Source organism: Megalops cyprinoides, chromosome 3 (genome assembly GCF_013368585.1).
Source record: "Megalops cyprinoides isolate fMegCyp1 chromosome 3, fMegCyp1.pri, whole genome shotgun sequence".
In the NCBI taxonomy this organism is placed as follows: Eukaryota; Metazoa; Chordata; class Actinopteri; order Elopiformes; family Megalopidae; genus Megalops; species Megalops cyprinoides.
In genome coordinates, this window is record NC_050585.1 from 34,416,041 (window position 1) to 34,438,180 (window position 22,140).

Below are 22,140 nucleotides of genomic sequence, written 5' to 3' on the forward strand. Positions count from 1 at the left end.
GTCTGTTTGCTTCTGACTCCAGTTAAAGGATTACCTTCATGCTTCTAAGTTCTACTCCACTTCGTATTTGACTGCTCCAGACTTCCAATTCACCTGAATTTTTGCTGGGATGACCCCCCCCCCCCCCCCCCCCCTTAATTTAGTAGGAGACAGTTTGAGACGTGAGAAGTTCCTTTAGTAGGTAGTGTTTGAGGTGCTCAGATGAGACTGGAAGAGCTGTGTCTTCAGATGTGTCTTGAAGACAGACAGGGACTTGGCAGAATGGATGGTGTGTGGAAGTTCATTTCACCATCGGGGGACAACAGCGAAGAAAGTCCTGGATACTGATTTTCCGCTGCGATGCAACTGGACCACCAGACGCCGTTTGGTAGCAGAGAAAGTGATTAATTATAAATTACCTGTCACGTCTCTCATACACACCTACCTCTTGAGGGGCCACTTGCCCTTCACTAATGAACCTCCTTGTTTAGTGGGCGTGATGTCACATGAATATGTCAGAGGTCACATGGCTCTGCGTGTGGCTAATATGAAGAGTCGACTGCCAGTTCACTGCCTCCACTTCCACTTGTCAGGTGAAGACACCTGGAGCAAGTTCTACACAGAATTGTTCCACACAGTGAGTATTTCTGTTGATTCACTCATCTATTTCTATGCAGGTCAAAATTTCCTTAAAAAGAAATGCAAAACAAAATGGTCCATAATGGCTTATATATTTCTGGTCTAAGATTTTTATGTTACGAATGAACTATACTCATATAAATTTGGAACATAAAACATTAATCTGTAAAATATAGCGTCAAGGTTTAAATGAGTTCATTTGAAAATCGGGAAGTCAATGCTTTTGTGGTCAATAGCTTTTAGCAAACCCATAATGTTTTTACAACTCCTTTAAAACAGGGAAATTTAATTTCATTGAAAAGAATGAACACTTTATGGCAAACACAGTGGATTCTGTGATTATCTAACATCGATTGATCATGGTGGTTTCTTAACGTAAGTGATGGTTGATGCTCTCATGTTTATGTACATAACTTAATTCTTCCCCTTTTCATTAAACTGGATTAAAAACGGGTAGATGCCACTCAAACAATTTCATATTTGCATACAGCTGTAAGAGTTCCATTTGTCCTTTGTGAACTATCATGACAGTGATAACAAAGATGCTGAGGCTCTGGGGTTTGTTTCCAAAATGTCAACAATTAATTCTATTGTTTCTCACCAGGTGCAACTCAAACATGGCAAATGTCACAGTCTTTTACAACATCACATTTTTGCATGAAGACAGAGGAATACCTTTTAAAGCCATTCTTTCCATGACACCATGCTTCTTCTTCCTCTACATCAACTTTGTCATGCTGGTCGCGCTGAGGAGCAAAGCCATCTTCCGAGAGACCTCGCGATACATCCTTTTCACCAACATGCTATTTGCAGACTCTCTGCAGCTGCTGATCTGCATGCTGCTGTACATGTTTGCTGTGGTGAGACTGTACATCAGTGGTGTGGCATGCTTTATTATGGTAGTCACTGGAGGGATGACTGCTCGTATCTCCCCGCTAAACCTGGCCGTTATGTCTCTGGAGCGGTACGTCGCCATTTGCTTCCCTCTGAGACATGCTGAGATCGCCACCAGCAGGAGGACAGGTGTGGCTATTGCCATTGTGTGGTTTCTGGGCTCGCTCAACTCCCTGACTGATGTGACTTTGTTTGTGATCTCAGGGTCCTCCTTTGCCACCATATGGGAATTCTGCTCCGGATCCATGATGTTTCAGCTGGAGGTGTCTGCAGACATAAATGAAGCTTTCCAGATTCTCTACTTCCTGGTGGTGGGAATCATCATTATCTACACATATATCAGCATTGTGGTTGTTGCTAGGACAGCTGCCACAGACAAGGCTTCAGCTGCCAAGGCTCGTAAGACAGTGCTGCTGCACCTGATCCAGCTGTTACTATGCCTCGCATCCACACTCTTTGACACCGTAGTCTTAGTGGTAAATGCACGCTTGGACCGCATGTCTGCCTTAAACGTACAGTATGCCATGTTTCTGGGGCTGGTCATCTTTCCAAGATGTCTCAGTCCTCTTATATATGGGTTGAGAGACCAGAATGTCAGGTCCCTTCTTAAATACTATTTTACCTGTGGCTTTAGGAATACAATAAAACCGATTAACATTGCACTGTAAGTTTCATGACATAAGACTGTTTGCATTAACAGGAAGTAATGCTTTTCTGCAGCGCATAAATAAAACTGTGCTATTATTAATATTTGTGACCCTAGCAAATGCTCTTATCCACAACTTCTTAAAAGAGACAGCTTGAGTGATACATAATTGCAGCAGACTCAATCGTCATGGATTGCTATTAGCCATTTCTATATGAGCTGCTTCTCTAAAGCACTTCCTGCTTCACGTATTTGGAGCCATTCTTTGCCTGCTTAAAGTATTCTATGGCCTTATTTTGTTTGATGACTCTCCAGAGATATTTACAGAATACAACAAATGTGAACCACCCGCAAGGTACGCAACATTGGATTGGAGATATGTGTTATGAACTAGCTTGAACGTGAGCTGTTATCTAGTGAGGCACACATAAACTGAGAATTAAATCGTTAAGTTCTTTCATGTTTACTTATTTCATAGTTTGATATAATAACATAACTATACAGAAGGCAGCTAGTAAGTTATGTATGTTACTCGATGATGAATAAGAAAGTGCTAACCAACCAAGTAAGTAGCGTAAGTTTTTCGCTTTCATCACAGCACTGCACCAAAGCTGTATTTAACAGGCTTGTCTAGTTACATTGCCTTTTTTACATTTGTAAAAACTATCAAAAGTGATTTTAATACTGATGAAAAATACATCTGGAGTTAATGTTATTGATAATATCAATTTGTGTGGTTAGATTCATTTTAATTTGATTACTCATGACATAATCTCATGAGGTTTGGGAGTTGAAACATTGATTTTAGCTTTGTGGTTTTGAACAGCAAGCTGTATAGAGAGAAACACAGAAAGCTTGGCCACTCCCAACCTTAAACATATAGCCACAAATGCCTTTTAAGTTGCTAATATGCTGAAGAAAAGACCATCATTGTGAAAAATGTTGGCAAGTCTTCAAAAATAGGATTTGTCAAAGACTTTATAATTTTTTTTCTGTGGTTATCAATGTATGAATTAACTGAAATCTCAAATAAAGATTTGGATACAATCCTTATTCTATTAACCAAACCTTAACAAACTAGTCCATCTTCCCCCTTTTATTTTATCTCTTTATGATGAATACACTTGGGGGGGAGGGGAGGGGGTTCTGGTTCAACAACCTCAGCCCACGGCCAGATGTGATCTCGTTGACAGACTCCAAGCCAAATAAAAGAACTAGTACAATCACATCACACAACCTTCACACTTTTATTGTATGGAAATTTATATCTACTTAATCACATTTTAGAGAGAAATTCAAATTCTGTAGAATACACAAATCATGTTAATTTCTTTAATCTACAGAACTCCTGGATATGCCTTTACACTTAACACAACAGCAACAAAAACATGCTGCATGCACCGGGAAGTAGTGCTTTAGGTTGCAATTTCATGCATTCAGTTCAAGGTTCAGATCTGTTCTTTCCCTTCAGTAGACTCATTCCATGTATCAAAGCCTACCTGTGTCTACAATATTCTATTGACAGGCTGCAGTAATGACACATAGTGCAGCTAGCTAGCTGCAGTAGTTCTGTGAAGGAGAGTCTTGTGTTCTGCTCATTTTTTGAGAGAAGTGTAGGCCAGCTTCTCCAATTTCTCTCAGCTAGACTGGGATCACCAAACATTTTTTTGTGAAAACCAAGAAAAACAAGGGTGTTGCTGAAGTAGTCATGTTGAAAATTACTTCCTAACTTGAAAACTTCAAGACTTTATTCATATTTTCAGAACATAAGTAATGTGTAAATGAATACAGTTTTTTTTCCCTCAGTTTAGTACATTGCAGGCTCTGAGTGATTAATTATAAATTACCTGTCAGGTCTCTCATACACAACTACCTTCTCAGCAGCCACTTGCCCTTCACTAATGAACCTCCTTGTTTAGTGGGCGTGATGTCACATGAATATGTCAGAGGTCACATGGCTCTGCGTGTGGCTAATATGTGGCGTCAACTAGCAGTTTACTGCCTTCACCTCCACTTGTCAGGTGACGATACCTGGAGCAAGTTCTACACAGAATTGTTCTACACAGTGAGTATTTCTGTGATCTCAATTGATTCACTGATCTTTTTTGCTTAGAAAAGATGCATAACAAAATGTTTCATGTTCACTTACATATTTCTGGTTAAGATTTTTATGTTACAAATAAATTGTTCTCAATTAAATTTGACACATAAAACTGCAATTGACAAAATATAGTCTCACGGTTAAAATATGTTCATTTTAAATGATTGTAATTGAAATTGATATTGACAAATAGCATCTATTGAACCCAGTCTGTGTTTTCAAATTTTTTGAATGTTTTATCCATTGTGAATACAGAAGGTGTTTGAGACTGAATTTGACGCTTTACATGACTGTTAATTATGGGCTTGCCATTAGCAGTATGATGTGTACCTAACTAATGACTTACCGATGTACAGGCACTTCCATTCAAACGTATTGTGATTATCTAACACTGATTGACCATTGTGGTTTCTTAAGCTAAGTGATGGTTTATGCTCTCATGTTTATATATCTCAATTCATCCCTTTTCAGTAAATTGAATAAAACAATGGGTACGCTCAATGCCAACAGTTTCATATTTGCACACTGTCTTGATCAGAAAACAGCTAAGACAGTTCCGTTTGTATTTTGTGAACCATGATGACTATGATAACAAAGATGCTGAGGCTCTGAGGTGTATTTCCAAAATGTCAACAATTAATTCTATTGTTTCTCACCAGGTGCAACTCAAACATGGCAAATGTCACAGTCTTTTACACCAATATCACAGTGCAACAGCAAAACAGGGGAGTTCCTGTAAAAGCCATTCTTTCCATGACGCCATGCTTCTTCTTCCTCTACATCAACTTTGTCATGCTGGTCGCGCTGAGGAGCAAAGCCATCTTCCGAGAGACCTCGCGATACATCCTTTTCACCAACATGCTATTTGCAGACTCTCTGCAGCTGCTGATCTGCATGCTGCTGTACATGTTTGCTGTAGTGAGAGTGTACATCAGTGGTGTGGCATGCTATATTATGGTAGTCACTGGAGGGATAATTGCTCGTATCTCCCCGCTAAACCTCGCCGTTATGTCTCTGGAGCGGTACATCGCCATCTGCTTCCCTCTGAGACATGCTGAGATCACCACCATCAAGAAGACAGGTGTGGCCATTGCCATTGTGTGGTTTCTGGGCTCGCTCAACTCCCTGACTGATGTGACTTTGTTTGTGATCTCAGGGTCCTCCTTTGTCACCATGTGGGAATTCTGCTCCGGATCCATGATGTTTCAGCTGGAGGTGTCTGCAGACATCGGCTACTTCCTGCTGGTGGGAATCATCGTTATCTACACATATATCAGCATTGTGGTTGTTGCCAGGACAGCTGCCACAGACAAGGCTTCAGCTGCCAAGGCTCGTAAGACAGTGCTGCTGCACCTGATCCAGCTGTTACTATGCCTCGCATCCACACTCTTTGACACCGTAGTCTTAGTGGTAAATGCACGCTTGGACCACATACTTGCCTTAAACGTACAGTATGTCATGTTTCTGGGGCTGGTCATTGTCCCAAGATGTCTCAGTCCTCTCATATATGGGTTGAGAGATCAGAATTTCAAGCCCCTTCTTAAATATTATTTTACCTGTGGCTTCAGAAATACAATACGTCCTATTCACACCACATTGTAAGCTTTGTAACATGAAACTGTTTGCATAACAGGAAGAATTGCTTTACTGTGGCTCATAAATAAAATTGTGCTATTACTAATATTTACTTACCTGACAAATGCTCTCATTCACAGCTTCTTAAAAGACTCAGCTGGAGTGATATATATTTGTGGTGTACCCTGTACTTCTCTAAAGTAGTTTCTGCTTCATGTGTTTTGGAGGCATTCTTTGCTTGCTTGAATTAAACTATGACTTTAGCTTGTTATATGATGGTGCTGAAATAGTTATAAAATACAACAAATGTGAATCCCCTGCAAGGTGCGCAACATACTTTATGAGATTATGAGAGATGTGTTCTGAACTAGTTTGAACATTTGCTGTTATCTAGTTATGCACACATAAAGAGAGAATTAGATTATTATGTTCTTTCATGTTTACCTATTTTCTAGTTCAGCAAAATATGCACAAGGCAGCTAGCTTTCTAACTTTATTTAGGGTTAGGGTTACATTGCTCGATGATGAATAGAAACGGTCACTCAACCAACTAAGTTCTGTAAGTTCCGTAGTTTTTCCCCTTTCATCACCTACACAGTAAACAAAATGAAATAAGTTTTTCAATCACCTATATTTTTGGTTATCAAAATTTCACAAAACCTGGCAGTCCAACATAATCACAGGTTGCGGTCTTAGTTCACAGTTAGCTAGTGTCTTTTGCACTCTTGAGCAAAGTACTCAACTCAACTTGGTTCAGTAAATATCTGGATGATTTTATAGCATAATATGTCAAAAAAAAAAAAAAAAACAGTAAGCTTTCAGGTCACAGATATAGAGTACTGTGCAACTTAGCATGCATTCTATGGATTTCCTGAAAATACATTTTGATTCACAAAGTTGTGAACAGTCGATTTTTTCCCCATTTGTTAGTGCTTTAGTGGAATTTTTAGATCACTGTTACCTAGCCAATGAACTTGTTATTCATTTTCAGAACTCTGCCTCCTGTAGTCCAGGACCACTTCCTTAGTTTATTTACTAAGAAACTTCTCACTACCACCAACCATGCACTCAGTTTATATGAATTATATATGAATCAACTGCATATAGTGATCAAAATTGCTGGGACACAATCATTCACATGCAACTGTTATTCACATATTCTGAAAGTAAGAGTCAAGTGATTGCTTATGATAATCATTTTAGGCTCACTCAGAGCATGTTGTAAGATAACTGAATCCAGAGGTATACACACACACACACACACACACACACACACACACACACACACGCACACACACACACACACACACACACACAGACACACACACACAGACACACACACACACATGCAAGGAATACAGTGGATATCTTATCTTGTGTTATTTATTGTAAAATTAATTGAGCAAAAATGTATAATAAACACAGATACAAAAGCTGTGGAGTTTCCCCATGGTACCTGTAACTCAGGGGTGTCCGAACCTCTCCTGGAGGGCCACTTGTCCTGCATGTTTTAGATCTCTCCCTGCTCCAACACAGCTGAATCAAATGATCAATTCGTTATGAACTCCTGAAGCTACTGAATAACAAACTGATCATTTGAATCAGCTGTGTTGGAGCAGGGAGAGATCTAAAACATGCAGGACAAGTGGCCCTCCAGGAGAGGTTTGGACACCCCTGCTGTAACTAGTTGATATAGCAAGAACAAGACAGACAGACATTTTCTAAGTAATTTTTCAGTCAATTAGTTTTTTAAGTCAACCAAAGAAAAGACATTGAGAAAGTGGTCATGCTAGATGTTACAGGCTCCTCTGTTTAAGATTTTAAAAGATAAAAAGAGCATCATGGTGAAAAAGAGAAGCAGGACACTAGCACAACCCAGTGGAGCATTTCACATTGAACACACCAAACAATGACTGCATGCAGCTTTGTAATTAAATTAACTTTAGTTTTTTTTTACTTATTAATAAGTTTTGACATAAAAATATTGTACATTTCCATATATTTTGACCCATATTTGACATTCCTAAATAACAGACAAACATTGTTTAGACCATACAAGTTCATTTTTTTCTATCCATTTGTGTGAATCAACAGCATAAAGTATAAAGAGTATAAAATCTTCCTGGAAGCATATGATTCATATCCACTCAGCACAACTGTAAGTAAAATGTGTTATTCCATTTTAGCTTAACTATTAACATATGGCATTGTCATGGATCTGACAATGTTAACTATCATAGCTTGCTATTGTTAGTTAGCAACTGTATGACAGAAAAAAATGAAGGGAAATAGCTTATTTGTGTGGACAATGTTAATTGGCTAAACAGTAAATTCAATGACTTCTATCTTCTCATGCTAGCAGCTAACTAGCTAGCTAGTTATATTAGTGGAATTATTGTCACTGAGTTTTCATTTTTAAAACTTTGTCAGTTTGGAGTATATTTTGTCTTCAGAATCTGCATGTACATCATGAATTAAGCTCAAGTGGCAAAAAACGTGAGAACTTTGCAGGGGGGTGAATACATCTGCAAGACTGTATTGGAAATTGAAAATGGAAATTATGTGAATACTGTGTATAACTATAACCATTGCCAATTACGGGCACAGATGTGCTTCAGAAATTTTAACAATTCAATGTTCTGTGCCATGTAGATGCTGTTAATGATAGTCTTTTCATGTTGTTTCAGCAGTGTGATCACAACTGCAAACAAATCACATACATTTTGTTAATAAGATAATTACTGCACAGATCTAATCTCAGTTTCAACAATTTAACATTAGTCTACTACAGTGCTAATCGCTAGCTAGCTACATAGCTATAACTCGCAAACAATAGTAACTATCTATGCATCTTATCTCACAAGCTTGTCTACAAATATGCTGCTAGAGATTTTTGTCCTGCATTACACTGAAATGCTGTAGTAGCTGAGCCAGCCTGTACTTGGCCTTGCTGCTGTGGCCTTATACGTGGCCTGGAAAAGATGCATTTGTCTGGTGTGGTCTACATTACTTAGACAGCTTGCTGAACAACTGGATGCCTGTCTCTAGTCTGTAATGTTAGCCATCTATCTGGCAAGTTAGTTACACTGGTTCTTTGTTTTATATTCTTATCTCAGAACAGTTCAAATAGGTTGCTGTTTCAATGCCTCTGCCTCGTCTTAAACTATAGAAGTTAATGACCTCTTTAGAAAAAAAATACCCAGCTGTTGAAAGCATTATCATAAAGGTGAGCAGAAAACAGCAATAAGCTGACAATATTATTTCACTAATATTCCTACTTCCAAGCAATGCAGGACATTGTGAGCCATGCAATTAAAACATTGACTGGGCATATTATATATATTTGCCATGTTTTTTGTTAAAAATCTGTATGCCCTCAAATAGGTGCTTTTTATTCAAAGCTGAAAAAAATGGTCTAAATGTGTTATTTGAACATACTGTAAGGTTCCAAATGAATAAAGAAGTATCACTGCAAATGCTGCGCTGTCTACTAGGTTATATCAGAAGTACATTTAACTATGATGGATTGAAGCTTCAGCATGCTCCTAGGGAAAATTGCTGGGAATGCTTTGGTCCAGCACCACAGCTATCCCAACAGCACTTAGCACTGCTGAGCCCACAGCTGCTGCAGTGGTCCCTCTCTATGGAATAGAGGTGAGACTGCATGATGCTCAGCTTGGCATAAACAGGCATGAAGTCTCCACATGCATGTATGTGCGTGTATTTTGGTAGAATTCTATTCTATGTTTTAGATACAGGACTATGCTTCATAAAGTACACATTGTTTTGCTTTTATTGGCAGCAAACAAATACATTTCTCTAACGGAGCTCTAAAAATGAAAGTGGTGGGGCTTTTCCCAAATCCACCCCCTGCCTCAGTGCTTCCTGCTACTCTGGGAGTGTTCCACTTTTTTGGTACCGCAGGTGAAGTAGTACTTAAATACAGGCCTGAAGCCTTCATCTCTCAGCCCGTAGATGAGAGAGCTCAGACACCGCGGCAGGAGTAGGACCACAAAAAAGTTGACGTAGCGCAGCTGAATGAAAATTGCTGGGGGGAGCATGGCCATCAGTCCCTCAAACAGGACATAAAGGAAGGACATGAGGGACAGGCACAGCTGGAACGCATGTAGCATCACTGTCTTCATGGCCCGCTGAGCCGAGGCCCTATCAGTGGAGGCGGAGTGAGCCCGCATCATTATTGCCACATAGGTGTACAGCAGAATGATCCCCACCAGCACAAAGAGTGCCACGTTTAGGCCAGTCCCCTTGCTCTTCTGCCAATTGTTCGCGATCACCTGTTCGAGTGTACACAACCTTGGTGATAAGAAAAATGAGGGCTCTGTGAAGAAGAGAGCAAAGACATCAATTAGCACATTGGCGGAACCCAAGACCCAGATGAATGCCATGGCCAGGTGTGTCCTCGATGAGGTGGACAGCTCACTGTGCCTCAGAGGGAAACAGATGGCAATGTACCTCTCCAAAGACATCACGGCCAGGTTGAGGGGTGCATTGGTGAATGTCGAGGTGGATATTAGAATGATAACGCCGCAAACGATACGGACCATGCCAACGTACATCGAGTTACAGAGGTAGAGGAACATGCTAATCACCAGGTGGAGAGTGTCATTGAAGAGCATATGAGCAAACAGGATGTAGCGCGAGGTCTCGCGGAAGACAACCTTGCTCCTCAGGGCGACCAGCATGACGCTATTGATGTAAATGAAAAGTAAATACGTCGATATTACCAGAAACATTTTAAAAATTCTTTCCTCTGTCATGGTCAGTTTCAGAACCTGCAGCTGTAACAAACTCATCTGTTCAGAGATATTTGCCATCTACTTTCCTGTTGAACCTGAAAAAGACATATAATCGCAATTTACTGACTAAAACAATTTTCTTTTTTGTGTACTGATATTATCACCATTGTTTGCATCAAACAGAAACCCATGAGCACATGTCACAGTGTAAGCATAAAAAATTAATTTTATAAATCTAGAATACAGAGTACACCAGAAGAACATACAAAATAATCCTAAATCATGAATAAAGTTAAGAGGAATGCTACTATCCTTAACCGGCATTATGTTCTAGAAACTTCCATTATCTGTTACATACCAGAGAGCCCCTCTCTTTGAAATGAAGGCATAGAACTCTTTCTCCAGTCTGAGTACTGCCCCCTAAATATCAGTTGTAGAAACACATGACTTAATTGACATTGCTTGGAGATTAGAATTGCAAACAAACCTTGTGGATGGATGGGGGTGGGGTCAGGGGTAGGTGCAGTGAAATGACCATACCTGTAAACAAGGATGATGTCACTAAAAATTAAACCTTTTTTCAGAAACTGGGGCCTGTGTGATTTGTATTACCCAGTCTACACAGTTGGGCGAGGTGTAAGGCCCAGCAGATGAAAACTGAAGCCAAAGCTGAAGCCATCCAGGAACTAATATAAATATAAAATATAATTTTATATATATAATTTTCATCTACAGATGCCTTCTTTTACTCATATACACCAGTACATCAGTACATTCTCCTGGAGTACTTCTTTCATAATAATAAGTGTTATAGAATAACATCCTAAAAATAACAGGGCAGTCTCAATTCATTAGTGTCTGTCTTGTGCTCTGATAGGTAAGGTCGGGGTTCTGTTGGTGTCAGTATTCAGGTTATGATAAAAACCTTTCCAAAATTCAAAACATGCTCCGATTAGAGCTCTTTTATGACCATTTATATCACTCATTTTATGCACAAACACAAAGACAACATGGCAGCAAAAGTGAAAAGCTCTGTCCTGTCCTCATACAATAGCAGACAGTTCATGATGCTCTGAAGTTCAGCTGTCTGCACTTTCTAGCTGGGCTCAACAATTACAAAGCACATAGGTTGTGGCAGGTGTAATGGAGAGGCATTGATTGAACATGCTGGCAACACTCTCTTCAGAATTTACAGACCTCAGCAACAGCCAGATGTACTCCTGTGTGCAGCTGGTTAATTGGATCACCCATGGTGTTATTATAGGACATTATGAGAGTGTACAAATTCCATACAGTTCATTTCTTATGTTGATGAATTAACTAAAGTCAAAGTTTTAGTTTTTCAGATAGACAGCTGTTCTTCACTCTCCACAAAGTTTATCCATAAAAATCATTGTCATGTTATAGAACCCATTGTACTAAAAGACTTAAGGCAAGGTCTCATGTCCAGTCACAGGAGGAGTGCATTGTTTGCTTCAGCAGGTGATGAAATAGGAGAAGGGATGTTGCCACAGAGAAAACCTGGTTGTTGCTATATGGACAGACAACGTCATGGTCTGGTAAACACTGCTGAAAAGCTCCAGAGTACAGTGAACACCTTTGGCTCTGCACATCTCCCCAGCTCCAACATTAACTATCATTAATTATTGAGATCCCACTCTGGGACTATGGACCTAATTGTGTCCCTTTGTTTATTCCCTTATTTCTCTGTGGAGGAGTGCTGTAGTGTGTTGGACTGTCACAGACCTCAGTCAGGATTCAGTGATACAGACAGCACTGCTCTGCACTCTGAACAGAATGGCAATTTTAGTATGATAGACGCACACAGGCACAACCAAAAGCAATAAAAAGTATAAATCTCTGTAGGCTGTCATTTACACATTTGTGGACTTATTTTCTGCTTTTCTTCATTCATACGTATGTCTACTATTTGAACAGAACAGAGAATAGAAAAAAATAAAACTAAGCTTTATTTAGATTCATAATTGCTAGAAGTAACTTTTTACAAGAGCTTATTATCAGGTTTTCAGCATTATTCCTTCTTTCCATTCATGTGTCAACACCCATTGACAATTATACCAATGAGCTATGGTTTTCAAGCCTGGATGAGGCCTTTTAATTTTGTTAGGGCCTTACAATACTTCAGATGTTATTAGTTGAAGTCAATAGGTTTCTTTCATCTTGGAACTATGAATGAATGGAGTTTGAAGATGAAAAAGGGGCACTGTATTATTTTAGGTTTTGTCTAACTAATGCATCAATATACAAACACTGAGGTTTATACAGGCCTGTAAAGGTCTAATTGAAATCCACAAACTCATAAACAGACAATGAGGTAGAAAAATCTCAGGTTTTCAGGCGGAAGGACCCAGGCGCAGACTGGAATGCCAAACCAGGTGTTTATTTGACGACTAGCCAAAAAAAAAAAAAAAAAAACTGTAGTCATAAAACAGTCAAAGTCAAAATCAGAGATCCACAGGCAGAAAATCAAAATCACAAGGCAAGGTCAAAATCCAAAAAAAAAACAGAGCATGCCGATAAAAACAGGCAGGACCAAAACCAGATACACTAAGGAAAAACTGGCAGAGAGCAAAGGAAATAGAGGAGTATTTATGCACGGGCTGACAATGAGTTAACAGGGAACAGGTGAGCATGACGGGCTTCAGGTGGTGGGTGTGGCAGAAGGGCAGATAGGCAGGACAGGAGGTGGGACGATGGAGCACATGGGCTGTAAACAAAAACAAAAGCACATGCACGCAAAAAACAAACAAAAGACACATCAAGCAAGACATCAAGCTGAAGTACTAACAGAAAAGAATAACTTGGTACAAGGATTTATTTTTATCTGATGGCCTTCACTTGATTGAGGTAAATATTTTAGCCATTATAAATCACTGTAGCTAAATCAGCACTTGTACACTAAGATAGTGGTTCCAGGATGAAGACAATCATACACCAGTCAATCATATGCATTCATGTATGTACCAGGACATCCAGAGATGCTAAACTCATCCTCTGGTCAGCTTATTGAAATATTTTCTTTCTCACAAACAAAAGGAAAGTGTGACAGTGTGACGTCAACTGAATGCTTATACTTGACTTTACTTTGGAAAATCATGACAGCGCTGACATGTTTCAACCAAGGACCTTCTTCAAGACACATATACCACCAAACACTTGTTTATTTGGTGTTTATTAGTCAACAAAGGGCAACATGTTTTATCTGTGTGCTCGGTCATTCTAGTATGAACTGCTCTTTTCTATGTGCTGAAAGATGAAACAAATAAAATTCTGTAGATACCAAAATGCAAATACAAAATAGGAATGAATTTTACTCTCACTGAATTTAATTGTTACAACCAGAAAAGTGTGCATTTCACGTTTGACATTGTTTCTCTGGCAGGTAATGATTGCAACATTGTATTCCCTTTTCTATTGCCTAAGAAAGATATCAGTCCTGTTTTACAGAAAACTTTGCAAAATCACTTGATCTGTTCAATCAGTCCTAACAACTGTGAAATAAATTAATTTCAGACTTCACACAAATGAAAACAAACTGAACAAACTGAACAAACAACTCATAATGCTGTTTACTGCCTCCTTGATAGTGGAAATAAAAAAAAATTGACAACATCATTTTTCAAATAAAATGAAGTTTTAAATCCCCAGTAATGCCTTTTCTTTTCATCTCATGTCAGTGTTTGGATCCGATGTTAATCACCTACAGAACAGCAGCTTTCTCAAGTTTTCTCTTAATATGTGTATTAGGTATATCACTGACATACGTCTTCCTTTGATGGAGGACATTTGCCAGTTGAAAGTAAGTCTTTACAGATAATTCAGGAGAGATCTGTACTTGGTGTGAGACTAAGATGTGATACAAAATTGACACAGCAGACATTCTTAGTTTACAGTGAACAAAAGTCAACAACTCAATAACATTGGTGGGGGCACTAGCAATAGACATAAAAAGAGGTAGCAGAGAGTCTTTCATCAAATTCTATTTCAAGAGAAGCTCTGTCCATAATCACAGCTCAGAATAAAGTTTTTTTGCAGTCACACTTGGGTAGCTGTTTTCTGTCAGCTTGCTAAGGCATGATTCACATTCACCTATATGTACACCCTACAGTCAAATGACACATGGACCATTTGGAATTTATATATAGCATTGCACATTTTTTCACAGATTCTTCACAGTTCTCCAACTGTCTTTATGAGTCATAAACATACAACATTTGCTACATAATACAGTGCAACAATAATTTGTATTCCTTCTTATTCCATTGTGTAATGGTTTCCTTGTTATTGTGTCTGATGCACTTCATGTTACTTGGTTGTTTACCACAAATACAACAGAATTGATTTATCATGAATCAATGATAAATGATACTGTGCTCTCAATGAATGAAACATTTGTGTCTTTCTGGGATACCTCTAGCAATGTCTATTCTTCTAGAAAACTCTAGTTACAATACATAGAGATGAAAATGCAGAGGCAGGTATGGATGGAATAATAGCTTTATGCAGACAGACTATACCTCTACATGTATGAACAGCTAAAGACTCCTGGTTAAAAGAGATCTCTTTCTTACTAACAAAGCATTATCCCCATAAATATAAAAAGAAGAGTTACAAGCATGAAGATTTCTTGGTAATTTTTAAAACAGCCTCCACAACCTTCAGCCATTTGTAGCAGTATTGCAATAAAAAGTGTTTCACAAGGCAATTCTACTTATCCACAATCCTTACAGACCTTTTCAATCCAATATTAACTGGCTTCACAGTGCTTCTCAAGCCAAATGTTAAATGAAATTTGAAAGAAGGCCTGAACATCTGATCTCTCAGGCCATATATAAGAGGACTGAGACATCTTGGAAAGATGACCAGCCCCAGAAACATGACATACTGTATGTTCAAGGCAGACATACGGTCCAGGTGTGCATACGCAACTAAGGATATGGAGTCATATAAGAAAGATGCAAGATATAGCCCCAGCTGAATCAAGTGCAGCAAGACTGTTTTACGGGCCTTGGCTGCTGACATTTTATCTGAGGCAGCTGACCTGGCTGCTGCCATGATGCCAATATATGTGTAGATAATGATGACCCCAACTGACAGGAAGTAGACAGCTGAGTAGGTTTTATTTATAACTTCATAAACCTCCAGATGAAACACAAGGGATCTTGAACAGAATCCCGATGTGGAGGCAAATGTAGATCCTGTGATCACGAACACAAGTATGTCAGTCAGAGAATTTAGTGAACCCAGCACCCATATAACGCCAATGGCCACACCTGTCCTCCTGCTGGTGGCGATCTCAGCATGTCTCAGAGGAAAGCAGATGGCGACGTACCGCTCCAGAGACATAACGGCCAAGTTGATTGGGGAGATACGGGTACCGATGCTCAGGGAAACCAGGACAACAAGACACACAAAGCCACTGAGGTACAGCTTCCCCACAGCAAATATATACATCAACATACATAGCAGCAGCTGCAGAGTGTCGACAAAGAGCATGTTGGTCAACAGGATGTAGCGTGAGGTCTCTCGGAAGATGGCCTTGCTCCTCAGGGTGACCAACACAACAAAGTTGACATAGAGGAAAAAGAAACATGGCGTCATGGAAAGGACAGCTTTAACTGGAACCCCCTTGTTTAATGGTAGTTCTGTGACATTGGTGTCAAAAAAAGTGGCGATTGACAGGTTCTATGTTCATGTAAAAGAAGAGAACAAGAGAAACTTGCATTGGAAATAACTCTTTGCCTTCATTTTTTGTTGTGCATGATTTAGCTTTATGAGTTATGTAACTTCTTGAACAGTATTTCAGTTTACTATGAAAAGGCAAAAACAAGTAAATTACATTTTGTCATCAGAACATAGGCTACCATTTAGACGAGGCATTCAATATAAAAATAAGTCAATATGAAATAATTAAAAGCCAGTGCTGTTTTTATCACTCAGCTTAGTTTAGCTTCATATATAATGCAAAGACAAAAAGACAAACACAGTATTGAAATGCATGTTTGACTAAAGCTGAACTGCCAGCAGTTACACAAATCAATCTCTATAGATGAACAAAATACTTACAGTCATCTAAATGTTCATGCTGTGTAAAACCGCTTAGGAAGCTGAAGAGAATGAAGGAAGAAGACAGTCTGTGAGAGGTGACGCCTGTCCTCCTCATATCAACCAAGCACAGAACCATGTGACATCAGACCCCTGTGTCATGTGACATCACAGCTACACACAAAGGGATCTAATTAGTGAAGAGTGAGAGTTAGACAGGTGTGTGTCTGACAAGTTATTAATGATTAATGACCCAAAAAACGGTCAGAAGAGAGGGCAGGTGACAGTTATGATCTAATCAGCCCCACCGGCCCCAGTTTATGTTGGGGTGGGGTAGGGTGCTTCAGAGGGTGTACCGGGAATATGGAACATAGGCATGAGATGAGAATCAAGTGCATTCTGAAATGGGACCAGGTTAAATAATATGTTGCTATAATTTCTAAACACATATATAGACTAACACAACCATTAATATCTATCCTGATTCTCATCAGACAGAAGGTATCACCAGTTGAGAAACTTTTTCATAAATGTAATGTACTAACATTAATAATGTACAAACTTCTTTTTTTTGCCAAGCCAAGCATTATGCTTCTATAAGTGTCACACTTCTCTTTACACCAAGGCTTATTTTTTTATCAACTGTTAATTCACTGATCATCACATAACCTGGATGGATCATCAGGTTCACGTTTCCACCATATTAAGACCATATACTGTAAATATCAGTGAATCTGTGTAGCAGCAGCATAGTGTTGATCCAGAAAAATATGCAGTCAATTAATCATTTGTTTGCAATACTGTTTTACGGAAGCCAAGAACAGCTGTGCTTGAAATTATTTTTTTAATGCCATCATCTCGAGATCACGAGTTAATTATCTCGTTATCTCGAGATAACGAAATAATTAACTTGTGATCTTGAGATAACAAAGCTTGTTTTCTTGTGATAACGGGTTAATTTATCTCATTATCTCGAGATATCAAAGCTCGTTTTCTCATGATAATGGGTTAATTTATCTTGTTATCTTGAGATAACAAAGCTCGTTTTCTCGTGATGATGACTTAATTATTTCGTCATCACGAGAAAACAAAAGGCCGCTTCCTCTTATTACTTACAATGTTTATCAGACATCAGGAGTGCAGAAGCTGAAAATGTCAAGAGTACACATTGTGATCAACAAATCAGACTGTACTTCAGTCAAGGTCTAAGACAGGCAGAAACTGCATTGTGTCTTTCTTTTCCTCCTCAACAGTCATGACAGCGATCTTGAAGGCTGAAATCAGGTGTGATCAAATTTTTAAATGATCAGTTGATTATTAAGCAGCTTCAGGAGTTCATAACGAGTTGATCATTTAAATCAGCTGTGCTGGAGCAGGGAGAGATCTAAAACATGCAGGACAAGGGGTCCTCCAGGAGAGGTTTGGGAAACGCTGATCAAATGAACCAGACACTCATTTTCGAGTTCTCCATAATTATCCCGTGATCTCGAGAAAACAAAAGTCGTTTTCTCATGATAAATTATCTTGAGAAAACGAGCTTTGTTATCTCGAGATAATGAAATAATTAACTTGTGATCAAGCGATCACAAGTGACGTAGAGGCTCGGGCCGAGTTTCGTCCCACCCTTTTTTATTTTCTGTGTTTGTGCATGAGGGGACCTCCTCCTTCCTGGTGTGTCGTGAGCGCCGGCATAGGAGACGAGTCGGAGAGTGGTCACCGTGTGGTGTGTGTGACTGTGCACTGGGATATTTACTTGCAGTGTGCCTAGGTTTGTTGTACTGTGTGTGGGGGGGAGTCTTGCTCCTGGCAACTGGACTCCCGTGGAGAGAGGATGAGACGAGGGAAGGGCCGCCGTAGTGAAGGGGGGGAGAAAGGTTAGGGGGGGAGGTCCACAGAGCGCAAGCCGTCCATTTATGAATTGTGGTACTTTTAATAAAGTTCTCGTAGCTGTACCTCCGGTGTCCTGGTTGTCTGTGGTGGGTGGATCTTTTGGGAGAGCCTGTGCTGAGGTAGCGGGGGCCAACGTTGATCGCCCCTGACATAAGCTGGAGGTAAAAAGGTGCACGGCTGCGTGTAATTTAAGACGCTTAATTGTTTCAATGCAAGTCTGAATGGCAGCCCCGTCTCGGGCATAGGGTCATCTTGTTTATCTGATTGCAAATGAATGTCGTCTTTCATGGCCATAGTGTGGAGGACACAGCAGTGCCAGCTTCACCTTGCATAACAAACCCACCAGCTTTTCAGCACACCGATAATGCACTCCATCACTGAGCGAGTGTGTGTAGCCTCCCGTAGTGTTTGCCATGAGATGCAGAAAACTGAATGTTACATCTTTTGTTAAAACAAAATATTTCTATAATAATGAATTGAGTAATTAATATGTCCATGAACAAATCAATCTAAATAAATGGCCACCAAAGAGATCAGTGATATATGGTTTAATTACAATTCTAGATCCCAAAGCTAGACTGACCCAAACAGAACTAATAATTATGAAAAGTGAGATCAAGTCTTGAAGATAATCTTGTAGAGAATGTTACACTCAACATTCCACTCCAATTGTGAACATTTTTATTCATTTCATTTTCATTTTGACATAGGGAAAATAAGGTGTACATTGCTCTTTTACTTACATTTCCTGACTTTTTTTGCTTTGTTGACTGCTAGGGTCACTTACAGCTTACATGGAATGCGTCTTTAACATTTTTGTTACTGCTCATTTCACATGCAATACGAGTGACTTGCCATACCAAGTGAAATGAGTCGGTATGATTTGGACATGACTTTAGCTTAATGTACGACCTCCCAACCACTTTTCAAGGTCTGTGCATTTAAAAAAATACTATTTGAGAAATACTTTTTTCTCATATTACATAAGTAACTATCACAAAGTGAACATATACATCTGGATTTCCTGCTCTCCTTTTTTAATAACTGTAAGCAACAAAGTAAAATATATGCCAAATCATTTCAGTTATTTTGAAAGTTTCCAATATAAAGACTGCTTGAGATACAAAAATGCCTAAAGCATATTTAAATAACTTATATACTTTTATTCCAATCCTTTTCTCTTGTCACCACTCATACCTTGACAAGAGCTACAACAGCAGTGATGGTCTACAGGATAAAGGACCAAAAAAAAGAGACACCTGTCATCAAACTCATGATTTTTTGCTATCAGTTTATTGACATATGATTCACAAATATAGTAACCTTTATGGAAAGATGATGTACAATCTGGCCACTCTTAAATCAATTTTGATTTTATTGATACTACCGTACATATTTCTCTGATGCCTCATTGACTGACTGCTTTCAGCTGAACATACAACATCCAACATCCAAAATCCACATGAGTGCAATCTCACCCATTCAGTTTTACAGCATTTAATTGTCTCATTGTCTCCTTTGACACTGCTTTTGGACGCACCTTACATTGCTTTCTTGTTCAACACAAACCAGTCACCATTCACATATAATGAATGGATCTCACATATGCTGTACTCTTAGTGACTCTGACTTTGAGTCTTTCAGATGTAACTCTGTCACCTTTAATCTATTAAAAATGACATCAGAAAACTGTACCTGCAATCTTATATGTATTCTGTATAATGCTTACAATTGATAGTGCAGAAACAGCAGATAAAGGTACAGGTGTGATAGCAGCTTTACACAGTTGGACATAGGGTATTTTCACATGTGTTCAATCATCTATAGACCACTTCTATGAAGAAATATTTTGTTTAATAAAACAGTACAGATTTGCAGTCAAAATGAGAACTGTACACAGAAAATTGAAAAATATGAATTAAATAATGATCGGATTAAATGTACCATTAGTGAACATAAAAAGGCATTCTTTGTTGTTTTAGAAAAATTGGATGAAATTTATTTGAAATGCTGGTGTTTACTGCAGTCATCTAATAAATGAAACAAGAACAATGATATGATTCATCATTTGAATATTACACCACGAAAATCTGGCACAGAGAGTTTGTCCATACTGTAGTGCAGTCAATGAAAGTCAATTTAAAACTAAAATAATAATATGACTCACGTTAATTTTTGAGTGTTTCAGGGAGCTGGTATTGTGTAGGATACAGGGGTGCCTTTCCAGTTCGTACTTCATTTGAGTCTTTTTCCAAGATGATCATGATGTACTCTTAGTTTCTTTGACAGTATAATTGATGGAGTTGCAAATTTTGCAGGTATCTTTGGTGAGACTCATTTGTAGCAGGATTCCAGACTGGTCAGCATGATGCCTTCATTTTTCTTCTCGTGTCGACTTGCATCCAGCTGCTTTGATAAATGGAAGAACTTTTTCCCCAAAAAATTTTACAATCTAGGTACTTCAGTGATTAATGCAACATACACATCTCAAGGACAAATGTATTCTAAGTTGCTTTTTAACCTGTTTTGAGCCATTGCACTGAGTACCATACTGCATGCAGTGACTGAGTCCAAAAGGAATGATTTTACCTTTTGGCTGACATACAATTGATTTGTACTAGCTTACTGCATAAGAGTGCACTTCAATAATATCACATAATAACTGGCTTCACAGTGCTTCTTAAACCAAATGTGAAATAGTATTTGAAAATAGGCCAGAAGGTCTGATCTCTCAGTCCGTATACAAGAGGACTGAGACATCTTGGGAAGATGATCAGTCCCAGAAATGCTACATACTGTATGTTCAAGGCAGTGAGGCGGTCCAAGTATTGATACGCTGATATGATTATGGAGTCGTATGAGAAAGACGCAAGATACAGCCCCAGTTGAATCAAATGCAGCAGCACTGTTTTACGGGCCTTATTTGCTGACATTTTGTCTGAGGCAGCTGACCTGGCTGCCACCACAATACCGATATATGTGTAGATAATGATGGCCCCAACTGATGTGAAATAAATGCCAGAGAAGGTTTTATTTATAACTTCATAAACCTCCAGATGAAACACAAGGGATCTTGTACAGAATCTCCATGTGGAGGCAAATGTAGATCCTGTGATCACAAACAGAAATATGTCAGTCAGAGAATTTAATGAGCCCAACGCCCATATAATGCCAATGGCCACACCTGTCCACCTGCTGGTGGCGATCTCAGCATGTCTCAGGGGAAAGCAGATGGCGACGTACCGCTCCAGAGACATAACGGCCAAGTTGATTGGGGAGATAGGGAATATGATGTCAGCTGTCAAAACCACAGCAAGACACACATAGCGACTGAGGTACAGCTTCCCCACAGCAAATATGTACAGCAACAAAAAGATCAGCAGGTTTAGAGAATCCACAAAGAGCATGTTGGTCAAAAGGATGTAGCGTGAGGACTCCCGAAAGACGGCCTTGCTCCTCAGGGTGACCAGCATGACCAAATTGATGTAGAAGAAGAAGAAACATGGCGTCATGGAAAGGACAGCTTTAACCGGAACCCCCTTGTTTACTGGCAGCTCTGTGACATTGGTGTTGAAATAAGTGGCGTTTGACAT

At 39.1% G+C, this 22,140-nt stretch overlaps 4 protein-coding genes across 4 annotated transcripts; 1 reads left to right on the forward strand and 3 right to left on the reverse strand.

The window, feature by feature from the left end:
* The first annotated feature begins 1,235 nt into the window (after positions 1-1,235).
* Positions 1,236-2,180, forward strand: LOC118774483 (odorant receptor 131-2-like). The gene has a single exon (XM_036523826.1). It carries the CDS (start codon positions 1,236-1,238, stop codon positions 2,178-2,180), a length of 945 nt encoding a protein of 314 aa, XP_036379719.1.
* A 7,529-nt stretch (positions 2,181-9,709) lies between these two features.
* Positions 9,710-10,537, reverse strand: LOC118774484 (odorant receptor 131-2-like). Its single transcript, XM_036523828.1, has one exon. It carries the CDS (start codon positions 10,535-10,537, stop codon positions 9,710-9,712), a length of 828 nt encoding a protein of 275 aa, XP_036379721.1.
* A 2,622-nt stretch (positions 10,538-13,159) lies between these two features.
* On the reverse strand, positions 13,160-18,699 carry LOC118774485 (odorant receptor 131-2-like). Its single transcript, XM_036523829.1, has 3 exons — positions 18,585-18,699; positions 15,414-16,257; positions 13,160-13,202 (listed from the first exon to the last, which is right to left on the reverse strand). The coding sequence occupies exons 1-3, from the start codon at positions 18,697-18,699 to the stop codon at positions 13,160-13,162; spliced, it is 1,002 nt and encodes a 333-aa protein (XP_036379722.1).
* Positions 18,700-21,198: 2,499 nt separating this feature from the next.
* On the reverse strand, positions 21,199-22,140 carry LOC118774486 (odorant receptor 131-2-like). Its single transcript, XM_036523830.1, has one exon. It carries the CDS (start codon positions 22,138-22,140, stop codon positions 21,199-21,201), a length of 942 nt encoding a protein of 313 aa, XP_036379723.1.